Source organism: Narcine bancroftii, chromosome 11 (genome assembly GCF_036971445.1).
Source record: "Narcine bancroftii isolate sNarBan1 chromosome 11, sNarBan1.hap1, whole genome shotgun sequence".
In the NCBI taxonomy this organism is placed as follows: Eukaryota; Metazoa; Chordata; class Chondrichthyes; order Torpediniformes; family Narcinidae; genus Narcine; species Narcine bancroftii.
In genome coordinates this window covers 24,500,885-24,521,401 of record NC_091479.1, presented here as the reverse complement: position 1 = coordinate 24,521,401, position 20,517 = coordinate 24,500,885, and the positions used below count along the sequence as shown (strand labels likewise).

Here is a 20,517-nt window from a genome sequence, read left to right as displayed (position 1 = left end):
GGGGTGGTTTTAAGGACATCTGTGGGGTAAATGTTTCAAGACAGAGGATGGTGGTTACCTGGATCCAGGCACGTATCTGGATAGGAAAGGTATTGTGAGATAAGGGCCTGATGCAGAAAAATGGAACAAGCTAAGATAGGCTTCAGCTCAGGAGGAGTGAATGGATTTGTGTTGTGTGATTCTGTCTGGATGACGCGTCACCTGGAGGACAGCAGCTCAGAAACACTCTCGACTTTTCTCGAAGGCATCGCAATGAGAACCACAAAACATTATAGCACAGAAAACTATTATTCTGGCTTGTCCCACTGACCTGCATCCACCCCTCCCATCTATGTACCTGTCTAAATTCTTCTTTAATGTTAAAATTTATCCCACATTCACCATTTCAGCTGGCAGCTCGTTCCACACTCCTACCTCTTCCTGTAGGTGCTTTCAAATTATAGCCCCCAGGTAGCCCTCCTGGGACCCAAGTGTGACAGGGCTGTGGGTGCAGGATGCACCTTTAAAAATCTTTTAAAATTGCGACCAGACCTACCTGATAAATCACCAACCCGGCTGACACAGTGACTGACGCGTCACGCACTCACATTAAGTATTAGCCATCAGTCTCCCCACCCCACCACAGTGGTCAATAGCCCCTTCCTGTAAGTTGCCACGCTCCAATCGCACCCCCGCCCCCCCACCAGTGAAGTGCCGCGAATGGGGAGGGCATTTGCAGCATATCCTATAAATCTTCTCTGGACTCTTTCAATTTTATTGACATACTTTCTGTAGTTAGGCGACCAAAACTCCACACAATCCTCCAAAATTTGGCCTCACCAATGTCTTATACAACTTCACCACAACATTCCAACTCCTGCACTCAGTACTTTGATTTATGAAGGCTAATATGCCAACAGCTCTCTTTCCCACCCTATTTACCTATGATGCCACTTTCAGGGAAGTATGTATCTATATTCCCAGATCCCCCTGCTCTATCGTGCTCCTCAGAGCCCAGTCATTTACCGTGTACATCCTTTCTTTGTTTGTCCTTCCAAAATGCACCATCTCACACTTGTCTGCATTAAACTCCATCTGCCATTTTTCAGCCCATTTTTCCAGCTGATCCAGATCCCTCTACAAGCTTTGAAAACCTTCCTCATCTTCTACAATGCCTGCAATCTTAGTGTCATCTGATTCAAATTTAGCACATTATCATCTAGATCATTGATATTGATATCCAGCTCCGATCCCTGAGGCACTCCACTAGTCACAGGCTCCAGTCTGAGAAGCAATAATCCACTACCACACTCTGGCTTTTCCCATACAACCACTGTCGAATCCAGTTTACCACCTCACCATGAATACCGAGCACCTGAACATCCCTGATTAACCTCCATGTGGGACCTAGTCAAAGGCCCTTCTAAAGGCCAAATGGATCGGGATTTGCACAGACACTCACCTTGCAGCTCTGGACCAATTGCTGCTGGGCAGCTGTGTTCTTATTGGATGACGATGCATTCTGGGATGCGGCGATGGTTTGCGTTGCAGAGGCTGCCGCCTGCTTTGCCGCACTCTAATTCACAAAGAGAAACACACCGTAAGAGTGGCACAGCGAGTGCGTTTAATCCTGAGTGCATGACTGGTCAACCTAGGCGTTGAACATCTCCCAGTGCACCCCATTCAATGTCAATCAACACACAAGGCTGGAACGAGGGCAGAACCTGCCCCTCCACTGATGATCCCATCACCTATTCCCTCAGCACAAAGGCCTCCGCAAGTCTGGTTTGTGAACTGCCTTTGGCGGACTCTCGCCCACTTTGATTCCCAGAGACAGCGCAGCAGTTAGCGCAACGCTATTACCGCACCAGTGACCCGGGTTCCAATCCAGCGCTGCGTGTAAGGAGATTGTCCTCCCCGTGTCTGTGTGGGCTTCCTCCTGGTGCTCCGGTTTCCTCCCACCCTTCAAAATGAACAGGTTACTTGGTAATTGGGAAGCTCATGTTTCAATGAATAGAATCGGCTTCTACCATGTTGTAAATAAATAGACAATTAATAAATAAATAGAATGCTGAATAAATAGAGAAAGAAAAAGCAGACAAGGGAGAGAAAGAGCAGAGAGACAGGAGGAGAGAAAAGGGGGAGGGAGGGAAGGAGGGGAAAGAAAGGGAAAGGTTCAAGGTTCCTTTTATTGTTATGTAATAATACATTAAAAAGTAACATACATGAAACACTAACTCCTGCCTGCCATAAGGCCAACAGAGAGTCACCATGAGCATTGTCTGCTGCCCTGTACAGTACGAGAAAAAGAGAAACAAAGGAATGTCTCTCAGAGACACTGAGAGTTCGAAGATTTGCCTCCAGCAGTCCTACAGCCACACAGACCTCTGTTCATTCCATCAACAACCTGAACTCCAGATCTAAACCTCAAATGATCAGGAGGCCTTCAGTGCCCGAGTCCCCTCAGGAGCTTTTCTTGCCCTCAGCACCCTTATCAACCCTAACCCGGTTAGCAACCCTAACCCTAACCCTAACCCTGGTTCCCATGAGCCTGCAGCCCATGTAGGACCTCCGACCGCAGGTTGCCAATAGCCTGAAGCCTTTGTGGGCCCCTCAGCTGCTGGGCCCCTCATTGGTCCACCATGGTGGTCCGGTAGGGGCATATCCTCTGTTTCTCTCTCCCTGTTTCTGGTGCCCAGGGCTGATCCTCTGCTTGTCACAGTCTGCAACTGCTTGTGGCCACTGCCATCTTGGGCACAGACCCCGTGGCGAATTTGAACCCTGATCAGCGGCGCTGTAATAGCGTTGTTCTAACTTCTACACAGGGACTGCTTGCTTCACAACTCCCCGAACATCCACCCACCCACCATCCCCATAGTAACCAAAGACGCAACCCCCTGTCCACTCACCTCTCCCTGCCCCACCATCCAGAAACCCGGGCATTGCCTGGAGTTGAAACAGCGACGGACTTTCATCTCTGGTGTACAACGGTCAGGGTGTGGCCTCCGATGGAGACTGCAGGGGCAATCCTGACACTTTCACACACCTTCCCACTCTAACCATCCCTCTGTGTCCTCCCGTGTTCCCACAGTGAGCCCCAGGCACCAGAGGAACATCCCACCTTCTGGCTGTCACTCTGGAACCAACGCTGTTCTCATGGTGACCCATTCTTTAAATATTTTAACTTTTAATTACAGCACGGTAGAAGCCGATTTTGGCCATTTCAATCGTGCTGCCCAATTATACCAAATTAACCTACGATCCCCGAACGATTACGAAGGGTAGGATGAAACCGGAGAACCTGGAGGAAACCCACGCAGACACAGGGAGAAGGTACATACTCCATACGCTTAGAGAAGATTTACTAGAATGATACCAGGAACGAAAGGGTTAGCACATAATGAATGCTTGTCAGTTCTTTGACTGTATTGTGGGAGAACAGAATGATGAGGGGGGATCCTCATGGAGACATTTCGATCGCTGAAAGGCCTAGGCAGAGTAGATGTGGTAAGGATGTTTCCCATGGTTTGGGATTCTAGAACAAGAGGCCACAACTTCAGGATAAAAGGGCATCAATTTAACACAGAGATGCGGAAAATTTTCTACAGTTAGAAGGTCGCGAGTCTGTGGAACTGGTTGTACAGACTGTGGAAGTGAGGTCGTTGAGGCAGAGACTGACAGGTATTGAATTAGTCAGGACATCAAGGGTAACTGGGAGAGAGCCGGGGTGGGGCTGAGTGGGAGGATGGATCAGCTCATGGTGGAACAGACCTGATAGGCCAATGGGGCTACTTCTGCTTCAATACGCAGGTGACACAGTTAGCGAGGTTCAAACTGGGGTTTGAATCCCGTGCTGTCTGTAAAGAGTTTATACGTGTTCCCCGTGTCAGTGTGGGTTTTCCCTGGGGGCTCTGGTTTCCTTCCACCCTTCAAAACGTACCAGGTGTATTGGTCAATTGGGTGTAATTGGGAGCCATGGACAAGTGGGCCGAAGGGTCTGTTAACATGCTGCATGTCTAAATTAAAAAAAATTAAGTTTAAAATTTAGACCTTGTGATCTTACAGACAGCGCCAGATTCCAACAAGGGTTGCTGGTGTGGTAAAACCGCTGCACTAACCGCTTCGCTAACCATGCCTGCCCTTTCTCTCCCCATTTCTGGCTCGTTAATGGTCAGTGCTCCAGCTTCCCATCTCCTGATCTGCCAGAATCGATCTTTGTACAGTGCTCAGTCTGGTGTCCCCCTCTTCCCCAGAGCCCAGCGATGGAAACTGTGCGCCCTCCCCTCTCTACCCAGTCCTGGCCATGGGTCACACACTGGCTCCTCCCTCCGCAGACGCCTTTCGACTGGCTGGGTTCCTGGTTTTATTTCCTTCCTTCCCAGGGCTCCCTGGTCCATCCTTATCTAGAGGACCACAGCTCAAATAAATGGCCTTAATAAAATCAAAACAAAGTATTAATTACCTCCAGCCGGTTAATCAACTTTTTCTTGATGGCATTCTGAGCAGCTGAGTTGGTGACGACCCGCAGACCCTCTGCTGCCTCCCTCAGCTTCTGCTGCTGAACCTGGTTCTCCGGATTGGCAGCTGCGCCCTGAAGAAAAGAGCAGGGAGATTACCGAAGATGGACCAATGAGACCTGACATTACTGAGACCTGTCCAATTACATCCACCATTACTGAGCGTTGTCCAATTAGACCTGAGGTCACTGAAGGTTGTTCAAGTAGATCCAACATTACTAACAGTTCTCCAATGAGACGACATTACTGAGGATTAGAACTCAATGATGCACCAATAAGACCCAATATTACTGAGACCTGTCCAATTACATCCAACATTACTGAGAGTTGTCCAATTAGACCTGAGGTCGCTGAAGGTTGTTCAAGTAGATCCAACATTACTAACAGTTCTCCAATGAGACGACATTACTGAGGATTAGAACTCAATGATGCACCAATAAGACCCAATATTATTGAGACCTGTCCAATTACATCCAACATTACTGAGAGTTGTCCAATTAGACCTGACATTACAGAGGGCTGTCCAATTAGATTTGACGTGACCAAGTTTGGACAAATTAGACCTAATGTTACTGAGGGTTGTGCAACTAGATCCGATATTACTGAGGGTTGACCAATTAGACGTGAGGTGACTGAGAGTTGTCCAATGAGGCCTGAGATGACTGAGGATTCCCCAATTAGACTCAAGGTTATTGTGGATTTCTCAATTAGACACCAGGTTACCGAGAGTTACCCGTCTGACTGGGAGGACAAGCTCTGTCCTGATGCATGGAGGCAGCCCACAGCACAAACTCAAAGCTCTGCCTCACTGCAGGGCTGCATCGGGATTTGCACCACGTATGTAGCTCTGTAGCTGGACTTGTGCCTTGGTGCCCTGACACTCAGTAAGCATTTTGCGTCTCATTGGTCACAGCTGAGACATCAATAGTGATTCCATCGTCAGAATAATCCTCCATACAGTATCAAATTTCTACAGATATGGGGTGCAAAGTGTGCTGACCAGCTGGATCACGGTCTGGTGTGGGGACACCAATACCCTTGAGTGTGAAGACCAGGACATCACAAGTAAAACCCTCTCCGTTATCGAGAACATCTACGGGGAACCCTGCTGTCGGAGCAGCAGCAGCAATCATCAAGGACCCACACCACCCAGCACATGCTCTGTTCCTGCTGCTACCATCAGGAAAGGGGTGTCGGTGCCACAAGACTCACCCCCACCAGGTTCAAGAACAGCTACTCCCCCCCACCAACCCCCCCCATCACTCCCTACCATCCTCAACAACACACTCAGGGATTCATTTAAGGACTCTGACTTGAGAGCACTTTATTGAGTTTTTCCTCCCAGTTTGTTTACATTTCTTTACATGTATACGTTGAGTACATAAGCGGTAATTCTGACTGGCCCGCGGGAAAAAGAATCTCAGGGTTGAGTGTGATGTCATGTGACATCATGCCTGACAATAAATCTGAAATCTGAGGATTCAAACTGATCTGAAATCACAGTGCAGACGGGGCACGAATTATTCCATTTTCAGTGAGCTTAATGGTATAAAATATCCCTGCAATAAGTTGGGGAAATCAGAGCAGATAACTGAACACAGTGAGAGTCACAGGACTGTACAGCAAGGAAACAGGCCATGTGCTTGGTTCACAGGCCTTTCCTCTCCATGTATCGGTCCAATATCTTCAACACGTCACCATTCTACAGCCTCCTCTGGCTGAGCGTTCTACATCCCCACCATCTTCGGGATGAATTTTATCGAACTAGACGGTGGAAGGTGGGGGGGCACACTGGACTATCTCTTGGGAAATGAGTCAGGGTAAGTGTCGATGGTCAGGGTGGGGGGGGGGGAATTTGGGACTCCTTAAGTTTTGGTAAGAAAACAAGCCATTCGACTCTTCTAGTCCCACTATTCCACTGACCTGCTTCCACTCTATAACCTTCCAGTCCTCTCCCATCCATGTATCTATCCAATCTATTTTTAAAACTCAAGATCAAGCCCACATTCACCACATCTGATGGCAGCTCGTTTCACTCTCCCACCACTCTCTGAGTGAACTTCCCCCTAATGTTCCCCTAAACCTTTCCCTTCAGCTTAAAACTATGACCTCTTGTATTTATCTCCCCCAATCTAAGTAGAAAGAGCCTACTCACATCCACTCTGTCTATATCTCTCATAATCCTCTATCAAATCTCCCCTCATTCTTCTACACTCCAGGGAATAAAGTCCTAACCTGTTTAATCTTTCCCTGTAACTCAACTCCTGAAGACCCAGCAACATCCCAGTAAATCTTCTCTGCACTCTTTCAATCTTATTCATATCCTTCCTGTAGTTAGGCACCCAAACTCCACGCAATATTCCAAATTTGGCCTCACCAATGTCATAAACAACTTCAACATAACATCCCAAGTCCTATTTGCAATATTTTTGATTCATAAAGGCTAAGATGCTAAAAGCTTTCTCTACAGCCCTGTCCACCTGCGATGCCACCTTCAGGGAAGTATGTATCTGTATTCCCAGATCTCTCTGCTCCTCCGCACTCCTCAGTGCCCGACCATTTACTGTGTATATCCTGCCTTGGTTTGCCCTTCCAAAATGCATCACCTCATACTTGTCTGCATTAAACTCCATCTGCCAATTGTTGGCCCATTCTCCCACCTGGTCCAGAACCCTCTGCAAACTTTGAAATTCTTCCTTGCTGTCCACAATGACTCCAATCTTTGTGTCGTCAGCAAACTTGCTGATCCAATGCACCACATTATTATCCAGACAATTGATATAGACAACAAACAATGGTCCCAACATAGATCCCTGAGCCACATCACTAGTCACACCTCCAGTCAGAGAAGCAACTATGCGCTACCAATCTCTGTCTTCACCCACACAGCCAATTTCAGATCCAAGTTTACAACCTCTTCATGGATACCTAGAGTCTTAACCTTTTGAACTAACCTTATCAAAGGCTCTTTAAGATTTGTTAAATATGACCTACCACGCACAAAGCCATGCTGACTGACCGTCCCTAATCAGCCCTTGGCTGTCCAAATACCTATATATAGCCTATCTCTCAAAATTCCTTCCAATAATTTACCTACCACTGATACCAGGCTCACTGGCCTATAATTACTTGCATTATTTTAGACTTTGCCCACAAGTTAAAACCCAATGGGGCAAAGCTAGCTTGGAGATAATTCAATAGATTCTACAAAGATTCATTGGTAGAAGGCTGTTTGCATGTAAAGAAGTGTCTGGGAAGGGGGAGAAACTTAAATTGTAAACAAGAAAAGTTGACAGATTTGTTCCTTTTAGAGTGAAGTTCAAGGCTGGCATGATAGGGGATCTGGCAGAGTATAGAATCTGCTGTCATGAACGTGTCACAAAATCTGTCAGTATTGCAAGTGCAACTGATGCTATCAATTACATAAAAATAAACAGATCAGTGCAAAAATAAGCGAACGTGAGGTCTGTAGTCCATGGTCCATTCAGGAATCTGATGGCGGAGGGGAAGAAACTGTCCTTGTGCCGCTGGGTGTTCGTCTTCAGACTCCTGCACCTCCTTCCTGATGGAAGCAGAGTGAAGAGGGTGGTGGGGTCCTTGAGGATAGAGGCTGCTTTCCTAAGACACCACCTCTTGAAGATGTCCTTGACGGACTGAAGACTGATGAGTTCAAATTTTGGAGTTTTTTCCCTATTTTTTGTATTGGCTCCTCTGTACCAGACAGCGATGCAAGCAGAATCCTCTCTACCTGTAGAAATTTGCAAGTCTTTGGTGACGTACCAGATCCCCTCAAACTCCTCACGAAGTATAGCTGCTGGGGATCCTTCTTTGATATTGCATCGACTTGGAGGCCTCAGGACCAGATCTTCAGAGATGTTGATACCCAGGAGCAGGGGGGTGACACGGTTGGAATAGCGGATAGCACCACGCCTTTACACCATCAGCGATTGGAACTGGGGTTCGAATCCCGCGCTGTCTGCAAGGAGTTTATATGTTCTCTTCATGGATCCGGCTTTCTCCCACTGTTCGAAACGTACTGGGGGTGTAGGTTAATTGGGTGTAATTTGGCGGCATGGACCGTGGGCCAAAATGGTCTGTTACCGTGCCGTTTGTCTCAACAGTTCAGGATGAGGGTGAGGCCACACTGAGCACAGTGTTGCTCGTTTAAGCTACAGGAAAGATTCGGTGAAGCCACAGAGAGATTCATGAGAATGTTGCTGTAACTGGTCAGTCTGAACCACAAGGAGAGGATAGGAGGCCGAGGGGAGACCTTACAGAGGTTTATAAAATCATGAGGGGCCATAAAAAGCCATAGCCTTTTCCCTAAGATAGAAGATGAAAGGGCACAGGTTTAAGGTGAGGGGCACCTTTCTCACAAAGAGGGTGGTGGTATTTTAGTTTAAATTTAGAGATACAGCATGGTAACACGCCCTTCCAGCCCATGAAGCCACAGCCCCCCAAAACGGCCATGTGATTGATTAATCTTCTCGCCCCGTGCGCCTTTGGAACAATGGGAGGAAACTAGAGCACCTGAGGAAACCCTCACAGATGCAAGGAGAACCTACAAACTCCTTACAATCAGCGCTGGATTCGCTTGTGCTGTAATAACATCGGACTAACCACCACACTGTCCGTGCTGCCCTGGGAAGGAACTGCAAGAGGTCGTGGTAGAGGCGGGGACAATTACATAATTGTAAAGGGGCTTTGACAGGTACATGGACAAGAAAGGTTCGAGTGATCTGGGCCAAGCGCAGGCAGATAGGACCAGTTCGAGAGGTGGGGACAGATACTGGGACAGTTTCCGTGCTGCAGAACTCTGATTCCTCACTGACCTTCAGCTCCCCAGCCCTGGGAAGCTCAGCTCCCCTTGAAATGCTTCCTCTCTCACCCTAAATCCTCTAGGTTTGACACTGGGAACAGTTACTAATCTTGGGCCGGGAAGTGAAACGTTTGAAAAGACACAGAAATTTAGAAAATGTGAAAACACAAAAAGTCTGTGGATGCTGGAAATGAAACATGAAATGGTGGGAAGACTCAGCAGGTGAGGCAAGATTCGTGGAGAGAGTGTTCAGGTACATGGGTGCGGGAAGGGCACTCCAGAGCTCTGTAAGGGTGTTAAGGGTTACGGGGAGAGGAACAGCAGAGAGGATCACTGGGGTCTCCCTTCCCTGCTCTCCCCCTATCAAGGTGATCTGGAGGGCGCACAAAAATCATTGAGGACCCCTTACTCCCTGCACACGGCATCTTTCAGCTGCTCCTGTCGGGGAAGAGATCCAGGAGGATCAGAGCCAGCACCACCAGGCTGAGGAATAGGTTCTTCCCATGGGCAGTGAGAATGATGGACGACCAAAGAAACTAACCATCCGAGACTCTCGTATTTATTTATAGATATATGTACTGCAACTAAATCAGTGTAAATATGTTTATATGTCCATATATGTGTTTACACGTTTTACATCGAGAATCAAAGAATGGTATTTCGTCCAGTTATACTTTACAACTGTATGATAATAATAAACTTGATAAAGAAAGTCAGGCAATGAGCTGAATGGCCTTCTGCTCCTACAGTTTCAGGTCTTGGACCTTCAGATGCTGATGGGTGGAGTGCAGTTACTTTGGAGGTCAGAGGAGATTAAGGAGAAAGATTGATAAAAGATGTAAAGGATAAGAATTTTAATGCTGTGCAGGTCACTGATGGATTAAGGATCTTGTGAGTTTGAATGCATGCAACGTTTATGGACAATTGGGAGAGGGGTGACAGGCAGAGGGCACTGGTAGGTTAGGGGGAAGAAAGGCAGATGGTTGATTCATAGCAGATGGAGATAGTCAGGGATCCTTGGGTGGAAACAGTGTCCCATTGTACCTTCAAACTCAGACAGCAAGGGGTGGTGCTGGGAACAGAATTATTGATGGAGACTGGGGCATGGGTCAGTCTGGAAGGTAATCCCTATTGGAAGTTGGGAAAGCAGGTTGATAATTGAAGAGTGAGCTGGTGCGATGGCTGTGCTGACTTGAGGTAGAACTTCCTACTGAGTCACAGCATCTCTCTGAGCATCTACACGAGCCATCGCTGTGCACGAAACCCCAAAACAAAGAACACAACCTTCGATTGACACCTTGTTCTCAGCAAGGTCACAGAAGCTCAGACTCAAATTCATTTCATCAGCTTCGGGGGAAGCTGACTCATGGAGTAGTCAAGAAACTGGCTGGAACGTTTACGTTCGATGCCAGCGACCTGGATTGGAATCCTTCTCTAAGGATTTTGTATGTTCTTCCCATAACCAGCGGGGGTTTCCTCCGGGTGCTCCAATTGCCTCCCACGTACCAAAGAAGTTGTGGACGGTGAGGAGGGTGAGTCATATGTTGGTTGGAGGGTACGGGGGCTTGTGGGAAACGTTTTCCACACAGGTCTGTAATGCATCACCTAAGTACTCAGACAAGTACTTGAAGTGCAGGGATGGAAGAAAATAGATGGTTGTAGGTAAATGGAACAGGTGTTGAAGTCGAACAACCATCACAGTCACAGTGGGCTGAACAGCCTGTTCTTTCCTGCTTTGGTGAATGGACCAAGCATCCTGATACTGGGCATTTACAAAGCCTTGTGGTCTATCTGTAGCAACAATGCACCCCACTGCAACCTCCAAGTCTCATTCCAGCTCTACAATCTGTTAAAGACCAGATTCCTTTTATTGCCATGTAATACAGAAAATGTAATTTTCTTCTGACTCCCGTAAGACAGACAAAGAATTGCCGTGAGTAATTGAAAGAAGCAAAAGAGAGTCCCTTCAGAGTCACTGAGTGTCCATGGACTTGCCTCCAGTGCTTCTGCAGCCACACAGATCCATTGGCAACCCGAGCTCCAGATCTAATCCAAATATGATCAGAAAGCCTTCACTGCCCAAGGCCCTTCGGGAGCCCTTCTTTCCCCCAGCCTCTGAAATCCCAGTTCCCATGAGCCAGTTGCCAGCAGCCAATGTGGGTCCTGAACCACTCAAAGTCCTGCTTCCATAGTCACCTTCCCTGGAGGATTGTCTCCTCTGCTTCTCCTGGGCGGGGGGGGGAAGGGGATGTTCTCGCCGTTCCTGGTGCCCTGCGCCAGTCTATTGCCTCCCTGGTCTCTGCAATTCCTCATGGCTGCCGTCCAGTCACATGTCTCATTGAAGTTTCGTAGAGACACACGCTTAAAATTGGCAAGGCTGGGTCACAGAAATAAATTCGTGCTTCCAAAATTCCTGGACTCTGGAGGGGTAAGAGAATTAGATCATAAACTACACTAGGGAAAGGCCATCATACTTGTTCTTGGGAAAGTACTGGGCTGCTTTAAGTTACGTAAAATAAGTACCATCAAACATGGTTTTATGAAAGGAAAAAAGGTGGTTGACAAACTAGAGGATGGAATGAAGACTCTTAGGGACCAGAAAGATTGTAATGGCATGGATTGGCTAGTGGTTGCATTTAAATTTAGACTTACAGTACGGTAGCAAGCCCGTGCCACCCAAATACACTCCAATTAACCTCTAACCCCCCCCGGGCGCTTTGGAGGAAACCCACAGAGATACGGGGAGTGCATACAAACTCCTTACAGTCTGAGCCGGATTCAAACCCTGGTCCCGATCGCTGGCGCTGTAACAGCGTCGCGCTAACCATACTGCCTTTAGTTAAAAAGTTGGAATATTGGCCCTTTTCGGATTGGCCAGTGCTACGTGCTGGGGGCCAGGAGGATCTGTGCTGGAACCTCTCAGCTTAGAACCTGGAACAATGACTCAGATGAAGGGACTGGGTGCATTGGAACCAATCCTACTGATAACCCAAACGCAAATGGTTTGGCAAGTTGAAAATATATCATGGAGGACTTCCAAAGCAATATAAATGTGTGATTGGACGTGGGCAGATGGAGCATAACTTTTGTTTAAAATTAAATTTAGACAATCAGCGCTATAACAGGCCCCTATGGTCCATGAGCCCGTGCCACCCAAATAGCCCAATTAACCTACAACCCCTGTGTGTTTTTAGTGTGGGAAAAGGGGCTATTTATTTTGAAAGGAAGATTTACAAAGGATTAAAATGGAAAGAGACAACAAAATACTATGGTACAGAGGGATAACAGGAATGAAACACGAAGGTCTGCAGATGCTGAGATTGTAGTTAAAAACTTACAGAAACGCTGGTCTCTCACCGTCCATAGGAGGTAAAGATCTATTACCGACATTTCGGGCTTGAGCCCTGCCTCAAGGTATAAGCAAAAGGAGGCAGGCATCTTAATTAAAGACTAGAGATTAAGGGGGAAGAATGGGAGGGGAGGAGTCCAGACCAACAAAAGGTGTTAATTGGATATGATAAGAGGAAGGGAGAGAATTGATGTTGGCTCTGGGAAAGGAGACAGAGGGAAAAGGGAAGAGACAGTGAGAGAGCTAGTGGAAATGTGACAAGGGCTAAGAAGACAACGTTTGCTGCGAGATATGGCCAATAAAATTGGGAAAGCTAATAGAATATTGAGCTTTATTCTGAGGAGAATGGGATTTAATGTGTTGCTGAACCTTTACCAGGTGCTGGTTAAATGTACATGGAGAACTGTACACAGTTTGTTTCAGGAAGGGTTCGATGAAATGCAGAGAAAATTCCCTGGATTTAGAGCTGGAACAAAGGAGTTGAACAGGCTGGACAGTTAGCTTAGCAGTTAGAGCAACACTATAACAGCGCCAGCGATTGGGACCGGGGTTCGAATCCCATGTAGTCTATAAGGAGTTTATATGTTCTCCCTGTGTCCAGGTGCTCTAGTTTTCTCCCACCCTTCAAAACGTACCAAGGGTTGTAGGTCAAGTGGTTGTAATTGGGCAGCTTGGACGAGTGGGTTGAAAAGAGCCTGTTACCGTGCTGTCTGTCTAAATTAAAAAATTTAACATTTCAATCACGAGGTACTGAGGAAGGTCAGCAGAGTGATTCCCTGGAACTGAGAGGAGAAGGGCCAGCAGGAGGAGGCACAGGCCAAGATGGGCCAACCCTGAATGGACGATTGGTGGAGCAGTCAGTATCCACTGAGCAAGCAGAGTGGCCAAGTAGTGGGCAGAGATCAGGCAGAGTGGCCAAGTAGTGGGCAGAGATCAGGCAGAGTGGCCAAGTAGTGGGCAGAGACCAGGCAGAGTGGCCAAGTAGTGGGCAGAAACCAGGCAGAGTGGCCAAGTAGTGGGCACAGTCCAGACAGAGTTGCCAAGCAGTGGGCAGAGACCAGGTAGAGTGGTCAAGATGTGGGACCACCATCCATCTTTTGCTGCTTCATGGAATTCACATTCCATTTGTGGATTGTGGAACAGATTAGTCGAGAATTTCAGGGAAGCACCTCATCTCACTAAAGATCATCTCTTTCCGGGAAATCTGAAATTAGACCAGGACCATTGGAGCATTTTCCCACCAATTTATGCATCAACTCCACATGAACCAGTCCATCAAGGCCACAGCTGCCAAAATAGTAACAGACCCTGGCTGCTGGCCAGAAGAGAAATCCAAGATTATTTTTATTGCCACAAAATTTCCTTTAGTCTGCCAAGCTCCAGACGCACACCTCCAGTGCCCTCTCGCATCCTGGTTCCGATACCTGGCACCCCTTCAGCCAGTCTCCAGTAGTCTGTAACCTGGTGCGAGTTAATTGACCGTATTCACCAGCACCCTTCATCCTGCGTGGGTACCTCCCCTCCAGTCACCTACAGCCCACCTCCTGTACATTCTTTAGCTTCAAAGCCCCTCACTAGTCCGCTGCCATGGTCACCGTCCCAAGGGTCACCTCTGCTTCTCCTTCTCGGATTGGGGGAAGGGGGTGTTCTCCCTGTCTGTTTTCTGGTGCATTGCACCAGTCCTCTGCTACCCCTGGAGTCTGCAACCCCTCGTGGGTGCTGTTGATCTTGGGTCCAGACCCTGCAGTTGTTGGATTTTAAAATAACAGGCGATTTAAAACCTGTACTGCACTGGTGGTAATCAGTCTGGGCAGTTGGACCTCGCGGAGTAGCGCTCTGGCAGCGCTGGTGGTAATCAGTCTGGGCGGTTGGACCCCGCGGAGTAGAGCTCTGGCAGCGCTGGTGGTAATTAGTCGGGGCAGTTGGACCCCGCGGAGTAGAGCTCCGGCAGCGCTAGTGGTAATTAGTCTGGGCGGTTGGACCCCGCGGAGTAGAGCTCCGGCAGCGCTAGTGGTAATCAGTCTGGGCGGTTGGACCCCGCGGAGTAGAGCTCTGGCAGTGCTGGTGGTAATCAGTCTGGGCGGTTGGACCCCGCGGAGTAGAGCTCTGGCAGTGCTGGTGGTAATCAGTCTGGGCGGTTGGACCCCGTGGAGTAGAGCTCTGGCAGTGCTGGTGGTAATCAGTCTGGGCGGTTGGACCCCGCGGAGTAGAGCTCTGGCAGTGCTGGTGGTAATCAGTCTGGGCGGTTGGACCCCGCGGAGTAGAGCTCCGGCAGCGCTAGTGGTAATCAGTCTGGGCGGTTGGACCCCGCAGAGTAGAGCTCTGGCAGTGCTGGTGGTAATCAGTCTGGGCGGTTGGACCCCGTGGAGTAGAGCTCTGGCAGCGCTAGTGGTAATTAGTCTGGGCGGTTGGACCCCGCGGAGTAGAGCTCCGGCAGCGCTAGTGGTAATCAGTCTGGGCGGTTGGACCCCGCGGAGTAGAGCTCTGGCAGTGCTGGTGGTAATCAGTCTGGGCGGTTGGACCCCGCGGAGTAGAGCTCTGGCAGTGCTGGTGGTAATCAGTCTGGGCGGTTGGACCCCGCGGAGTAGAGCTCTGGCAGTGCTGGTGGTAATCAGTCTGGGCGGTTGGACCTCGCAGAGAAGCTCTGGCAGCGCTGTTTTTTTTAGAAAGCTAGCATCTTTGCCTAAACTCAGGTACTGATGCTACATTATGCCAAGACTCTGATGCAACAAACCTCGCCATGTTTAACTGATTTGCACTGAGGTGAACTTTAGTTCCGCTGATCCAAACCAAGGTGTGAATGGGGAGTAGGCCACAGCTGATTAGGAGGGCATGGCATTGGAAAAACCAGTTTCCCTTTGACACGAAAACCCAAAGAAAAGTGATTTGTCGTGGCTGAAAAGATAAAAGATTGTTGTTGAAGGAAGGGGTTGCCAGTTACTCCCAGTCCCTTAGTTCTACTGAGCAGTGCAACCTCATTGTTATCACTGTAAGACATAGGAGCAGACACAGGCCATTCAGCCCATAGAGTCGGCCCTGCCATTTAATCATGAGCTGATCCATTTTCCTACTCAGCCCCACCGCCTGGCCTTCTCCCAATAACCTTTGATGCCCTTGTTAATCAAGAATCTATCAATCTCTGCCTTAAATACACCCAATGTCCTGGTCTCCAAAACCATCCGTGGTAACAAATTCCACAGACTTATCACCCTCTGGCTGAAGAATTTCCTCCACATCTCTTTTCTAAGTGGACAGCCTTCAATCATTAATTGTACCCTCTTGTTCTAGACTCTTCCACCGTGGGAAACAACCTTTCTACATCTATTACTCTGTCCATGCCTTTCAACATTCGCAATGTTTCAACAAGATCCCTCCTCGTTCTCCTAAATTCCAATGGGTACAGGCCAAGAGCTGTCAAACGCTCCTCATGTGATAACCCTTTCATTCCCGGAATCATCCCAGTGAACTTCTCTTGAACCCTCTCCAACTTCAGCACATCTTTTCTTAATTGAGGAGGTCAAAACTGCTCACAATACTCCACGTGAGGTCTCACGTGCTTTATAAAGCTTCAAAATCACATCCCTGCTCTCAAAATAGTTGTTCACAAGACAATCCCCAGACCTTTGGTCTCTCTGTAAAATCTCTCCACAGTATCGTGCTTAGACTGCGCTTGATGACAAACCCTTGGAGGTATGCTCCAGTCCTCCCAAGTCATTCTGAGCAACAACGGTCATTCACCCGGTCAGCATAAGGTTAGTGGACATTTCTTGGTTCCTCTGTATCTTAACACCAATTTTTCATTCCTTAAGGCTTATCTATCTTGTCTCTGGGTCTCTCCATCTCCCGTTGATCTGTTCATGGTCTCTCAGTTAGTCTGTGTAGGATCACTGTCAGTCTCTGGGAATCTCTGCATGGAAAGAACATTCATCGAACACCTTTCTGTACAACGTTGTTATTGTACTGGAGGCTTCTATGCCATGGCATTCCATCTCAATACTTCTCACCTCCACCCCAAAGTAACCAGCTCAAGAGCAAATCTTCTTCAAATCCCTCCTGACCTAGGTTTTTTTTTTCTCTTTTTTCTTTCTTTTTTAAGAGGATAATGTCACAGAAGATAATAAGTCAAAAATTGAGGATGTTGAATTAGATGAAGAGGAAGATGAGGGGAAAGGTGATAAGAAGAAAAAGAAGAAAATTAAGTACAAATACATTGAGGGAGAAGAGTTTAATAAAATTAAGTTAATTTCAATAGAGAATTTTGAAGATGTTATAAATGAAGAATATGGAGAATTTTATAAGAGTTTGAACTTTTTTTTCAGACACTGAAAGGAAGGGAATAAAAAGTTTATCTGATTGTTTTTCTAAGGGATGTTTTTGTTCTCTCGATGAATTATAAAGGAAACTTGGTATTAATGGAAATTCTGTATTTATGTATTATTAATTATGATTTTTTGTATAACAGATATGTGGTTGATATATGATTTTAATATTTGAACAGTTTTAAAGTGGATTTCATTTGTTCAATACATGTATTATGTTTGATTTAAATATATGTTTAAGGGTATTATTTTAGTATTGATTTTTTTGTTGTTAGTAATTATTTTTGTTGTTAAGTTTTATCCTTTTTGTAAGTGGGGTTTTTTCTATTTTATTTACAACATTGTTAATTAATTCTTCACTCTTTATTTTGGGGGGGAGGGTTGGACTAATTTTAAATTAGATGATTAATGTGTTATAATTATTGGGGGGGTTAATTTGTGTAGTTTAATGATGTAGTATTCTAATTTTTATTATCTTATTTTTTTATTATTTTTTAAAATGTAATTTTTATTTTATTCATGTCATAAAATTTTAAATAAAGTTTAAAAAAAAAATCCCTCCTGACCTTAAACCCGTGTCCCAGCTCTAGGGTAAGAGTTTCTCACCCTCTACTGTACCCGTGTACCCTGCATTGCTCAATTGCACCTTCCATCCCCTCACCCTCCTCAACTCAAAGAAAGACTTACTGAAGCTGATCAGTCTTTTCCCTGGACCCACTTTCTCCACCGCAGGCCACCTCCCCGTGAGCTTCCTCTGCCTGCTCTCCATTCCAACCACATCCTTTCCTGCAGGCAGGGCAACCAGTCTGGATGCAGTACTCCAAACATTGCACCATAACCTCTTTGTTCCAAAAGTCTTTGCCAATCATCTGGTGTGTCTTCTTCACCACCTTCCTGCTTCCTCTATACATCTTCGATCTTATATACTGAAGTTCCGCTCTTCCTCAGAACGCCCTGGGTTCCGACCATTCATTGTGGGCATTGGGCCTCCCTGATATACATCATGGCACACCCTTCAGGAGTGACCTCATCTTGAGTGCAAGGCTGTTCTCTGAGGTAACTCCTGCCAAAGGCCTCCTGCTGGGAACATTAGAGCTGACGGCCTGGTCCTGCCCTGAGCCTCACCTCCCTCCAATCATTGCAACAGAAAGTCTCTGAATGAATCTTCCAGGTGTGAAACAAAGAACATAACTATCCCACAGGTTAATCAATCATGCTTGGTGTAGCAGTTAGCGCAACACTGTTACAGCGCCAGCGATCGGGAGTGGGGTTCAAATCAGACGTTGGCTGTGAGGAGTTTGCATGTTCTCCCCGTGTCTGCGTGGGTTTCCTCCGGGGGCTCCGATTTCCTCTCACCGTTCAAAGAAAAAACTTAAGGGGGTTGTAGGTTATTGTGTGTAATTGAGCAGCACGGGTTTGTTGGCCAAAAGGGCCTGTTACCATGCTTAAGACTAAAGAAAAACAGATAGTATATCCATTTCACAGGATTGAGCTCCTCCCACCACAAGACAGCTTCAACAAGGTTGACCAAGGTCTCACGCCCAAAACGTTGCTTCTGCATTTTTATCTTTGCAACATTAAGAACTCTGCATGACATGTAGAGTATCTCCAGCAATTTTCTCAAACTGCTCAAACCCTCTGAGATATTAAACAATTTTATTTTAGTATATACGTCTTGCATATATATCGTTTGTCCATGTGCGTGTTAAGTCTAAATGTGTACTGCATCTTTTTGCACTGAGAACTTTCAAGTTGATGATATTGAAAATACAATCACAGCGTCAGCAGATTTTCTCGTTTCACTTCAACAAAATCGGGGAGGAGTCACGTGATGGAGTAGTGGCCGGACGGAGAACTCCAGCCCTCTCCAGAAAAGTCGGGAAAAACAAGAGAAAATACAAAGGCACAGAAATAAAAGTTAAAGAAAAGTGAGTATAAAGGTGGAAAGAAGATGGAGATAAAAGAAGAAAAATCAAAATCAACGGTAAGAAGAGAGGAAGAGAAGACAACGGAGGAAAAAGGTGAAGGCCTTACCTGTCCGAAGAGGCCCGCTGTGGAGAGAGGAGCCCGCTACCTCAGGTCGGTAGAAAAAGAACTACAACAATGGCTCATAGAGCCGAGTAAAAGTGCGCAACCGCGCATGAAAAAAAAAACACACCGACGGGAGGGGGGACCAGCTGGGGAGTCGATCTCCACAGCCGGCAACGACAGCTGCAGAACACCTGCAGCAAGAAGAGACCACAGAAGACAATGGAAACAAGAAAGAAGAGGAGGAAAGGGCAGCAAAGAAACAACAGATGGTCAAACTAGAGGAAGAAGAAGAGGAAGAATACAGTGAAATAGATAAAGGGAAAGGCAAGGTAAAGGATATACTTGCTCTTGTTAGAGGATACATGGAGTCATTTAAAGAATGGCAAACACAGGAATTCAATGATTTAAGAAGAAGAATAAACAACACAGAAAAGAAAATAAATAAAATAGAGATGACCTTAACAGAAATGGGGGAAAAAATGGACAAGATGGAAGAACGGGCAGTAGCAGCAGAAATGGAGGTAGAAGACTTAAAAAAGAAATTGGAGGAATCTAATAAAAAAAACTAAAGAGACACAAGAACTACTAGCTCAAAAAATAGATATAATGGAAAATTATAACAGAAGAAATAACATAAAGATAGTGGGCCTTAAGGAAGATGAAGGCAAGAATATGAGGGAGTTTATAAAAGAGTGGATCCCTAAGACCCTAGGATGTCCAGAACTACAGCAAGAAATGGAAATAGAAAGGGCACATAGAGCATTGGCCTCTAAACCACAACCACAACAAAAACCAAGATCTATTGTAGTAAAATTCCTAAGATATACTACAAGAGAAAAGGTACTGGAGAAGACAATGGAAAAAGTAAGAGAGGGCAACAAACCACTGGAGTATAAAGGGCAAAAAATCTTCATTTATCCAGATATAAGTTTTGAACTCCTAAAGAAGAGAAAAGAGTTCAATACAGCAAAGGCGATTTAATGGAAGAAAGGGTATAAATTTATACTGAAGCATCCTGCGGTATTGAAAATATTTATTCCAGGACAACAAAACAGACTGTTCTCGGATCCAGAAGAAGCACGAAAATTTGCAGAACAATTACAAAAATAGACTGAGGGATGAAGACGGGTAATGAGAGTAAAAATGATCACGATTGATATGTATGTGGGTAAAGACAAAAATAGACTGAGGGATGAAGACGGGTAATGAGAGTAAAAATGATCACAATTGATATGTATGTGGGTAAAGACAAAAATAGACTGATGGATGAAGACGGGTAATGAGGGTAAAAATGACCACGATTGATATGTATGCGGGTAAAGAGGTATAAGAGTGAATAGAGACAATGTGCATACGTGAAAGTATCTGTAATTAGAGGAAAATATAGATAGTATAGACAAGAATTAATAAGGGAAGGTAATGGAATAGAGAGAATAAGGAGGGAATTAAAAGAGTGACCTTTGTGACATATGAAAAGTGAAATCTTTTCTGGGGGGGGCTGGG

At 46.3% G+C, this 20,517-nt stretch overlaps 1 protein-coding gene across 3 annotated transcripts in view; it reads right to left on the bottom strand.

Annotated features, from left to right (window-relative positions):
- Positions 1-20,517, bottom strand: part of LOC138745673 (talin-2) — a 337,585-nt gene that overhangs the window by 140,254 nt on the left and 176,814 nt on the right. For all 3 annotated transcript variants that reach the window (XM_069902933.1, XM_069902934.1, XM_069902935.1), the window contains 2 exons: positions 4,442-4,570; positions 1,442-1,555 (listed from right to left, as the gene is read on the bottom strand). In XM_069902933.1, the coding sequence (XP_069759034.1) occupies positions 1,442-1,555; positions 4,442-4,570 (243 nt within the window). The remainder of the gene's footprint in view (positions 1-1,441; positions 1,556-4,441; positions 4,571-20,517) is intronic.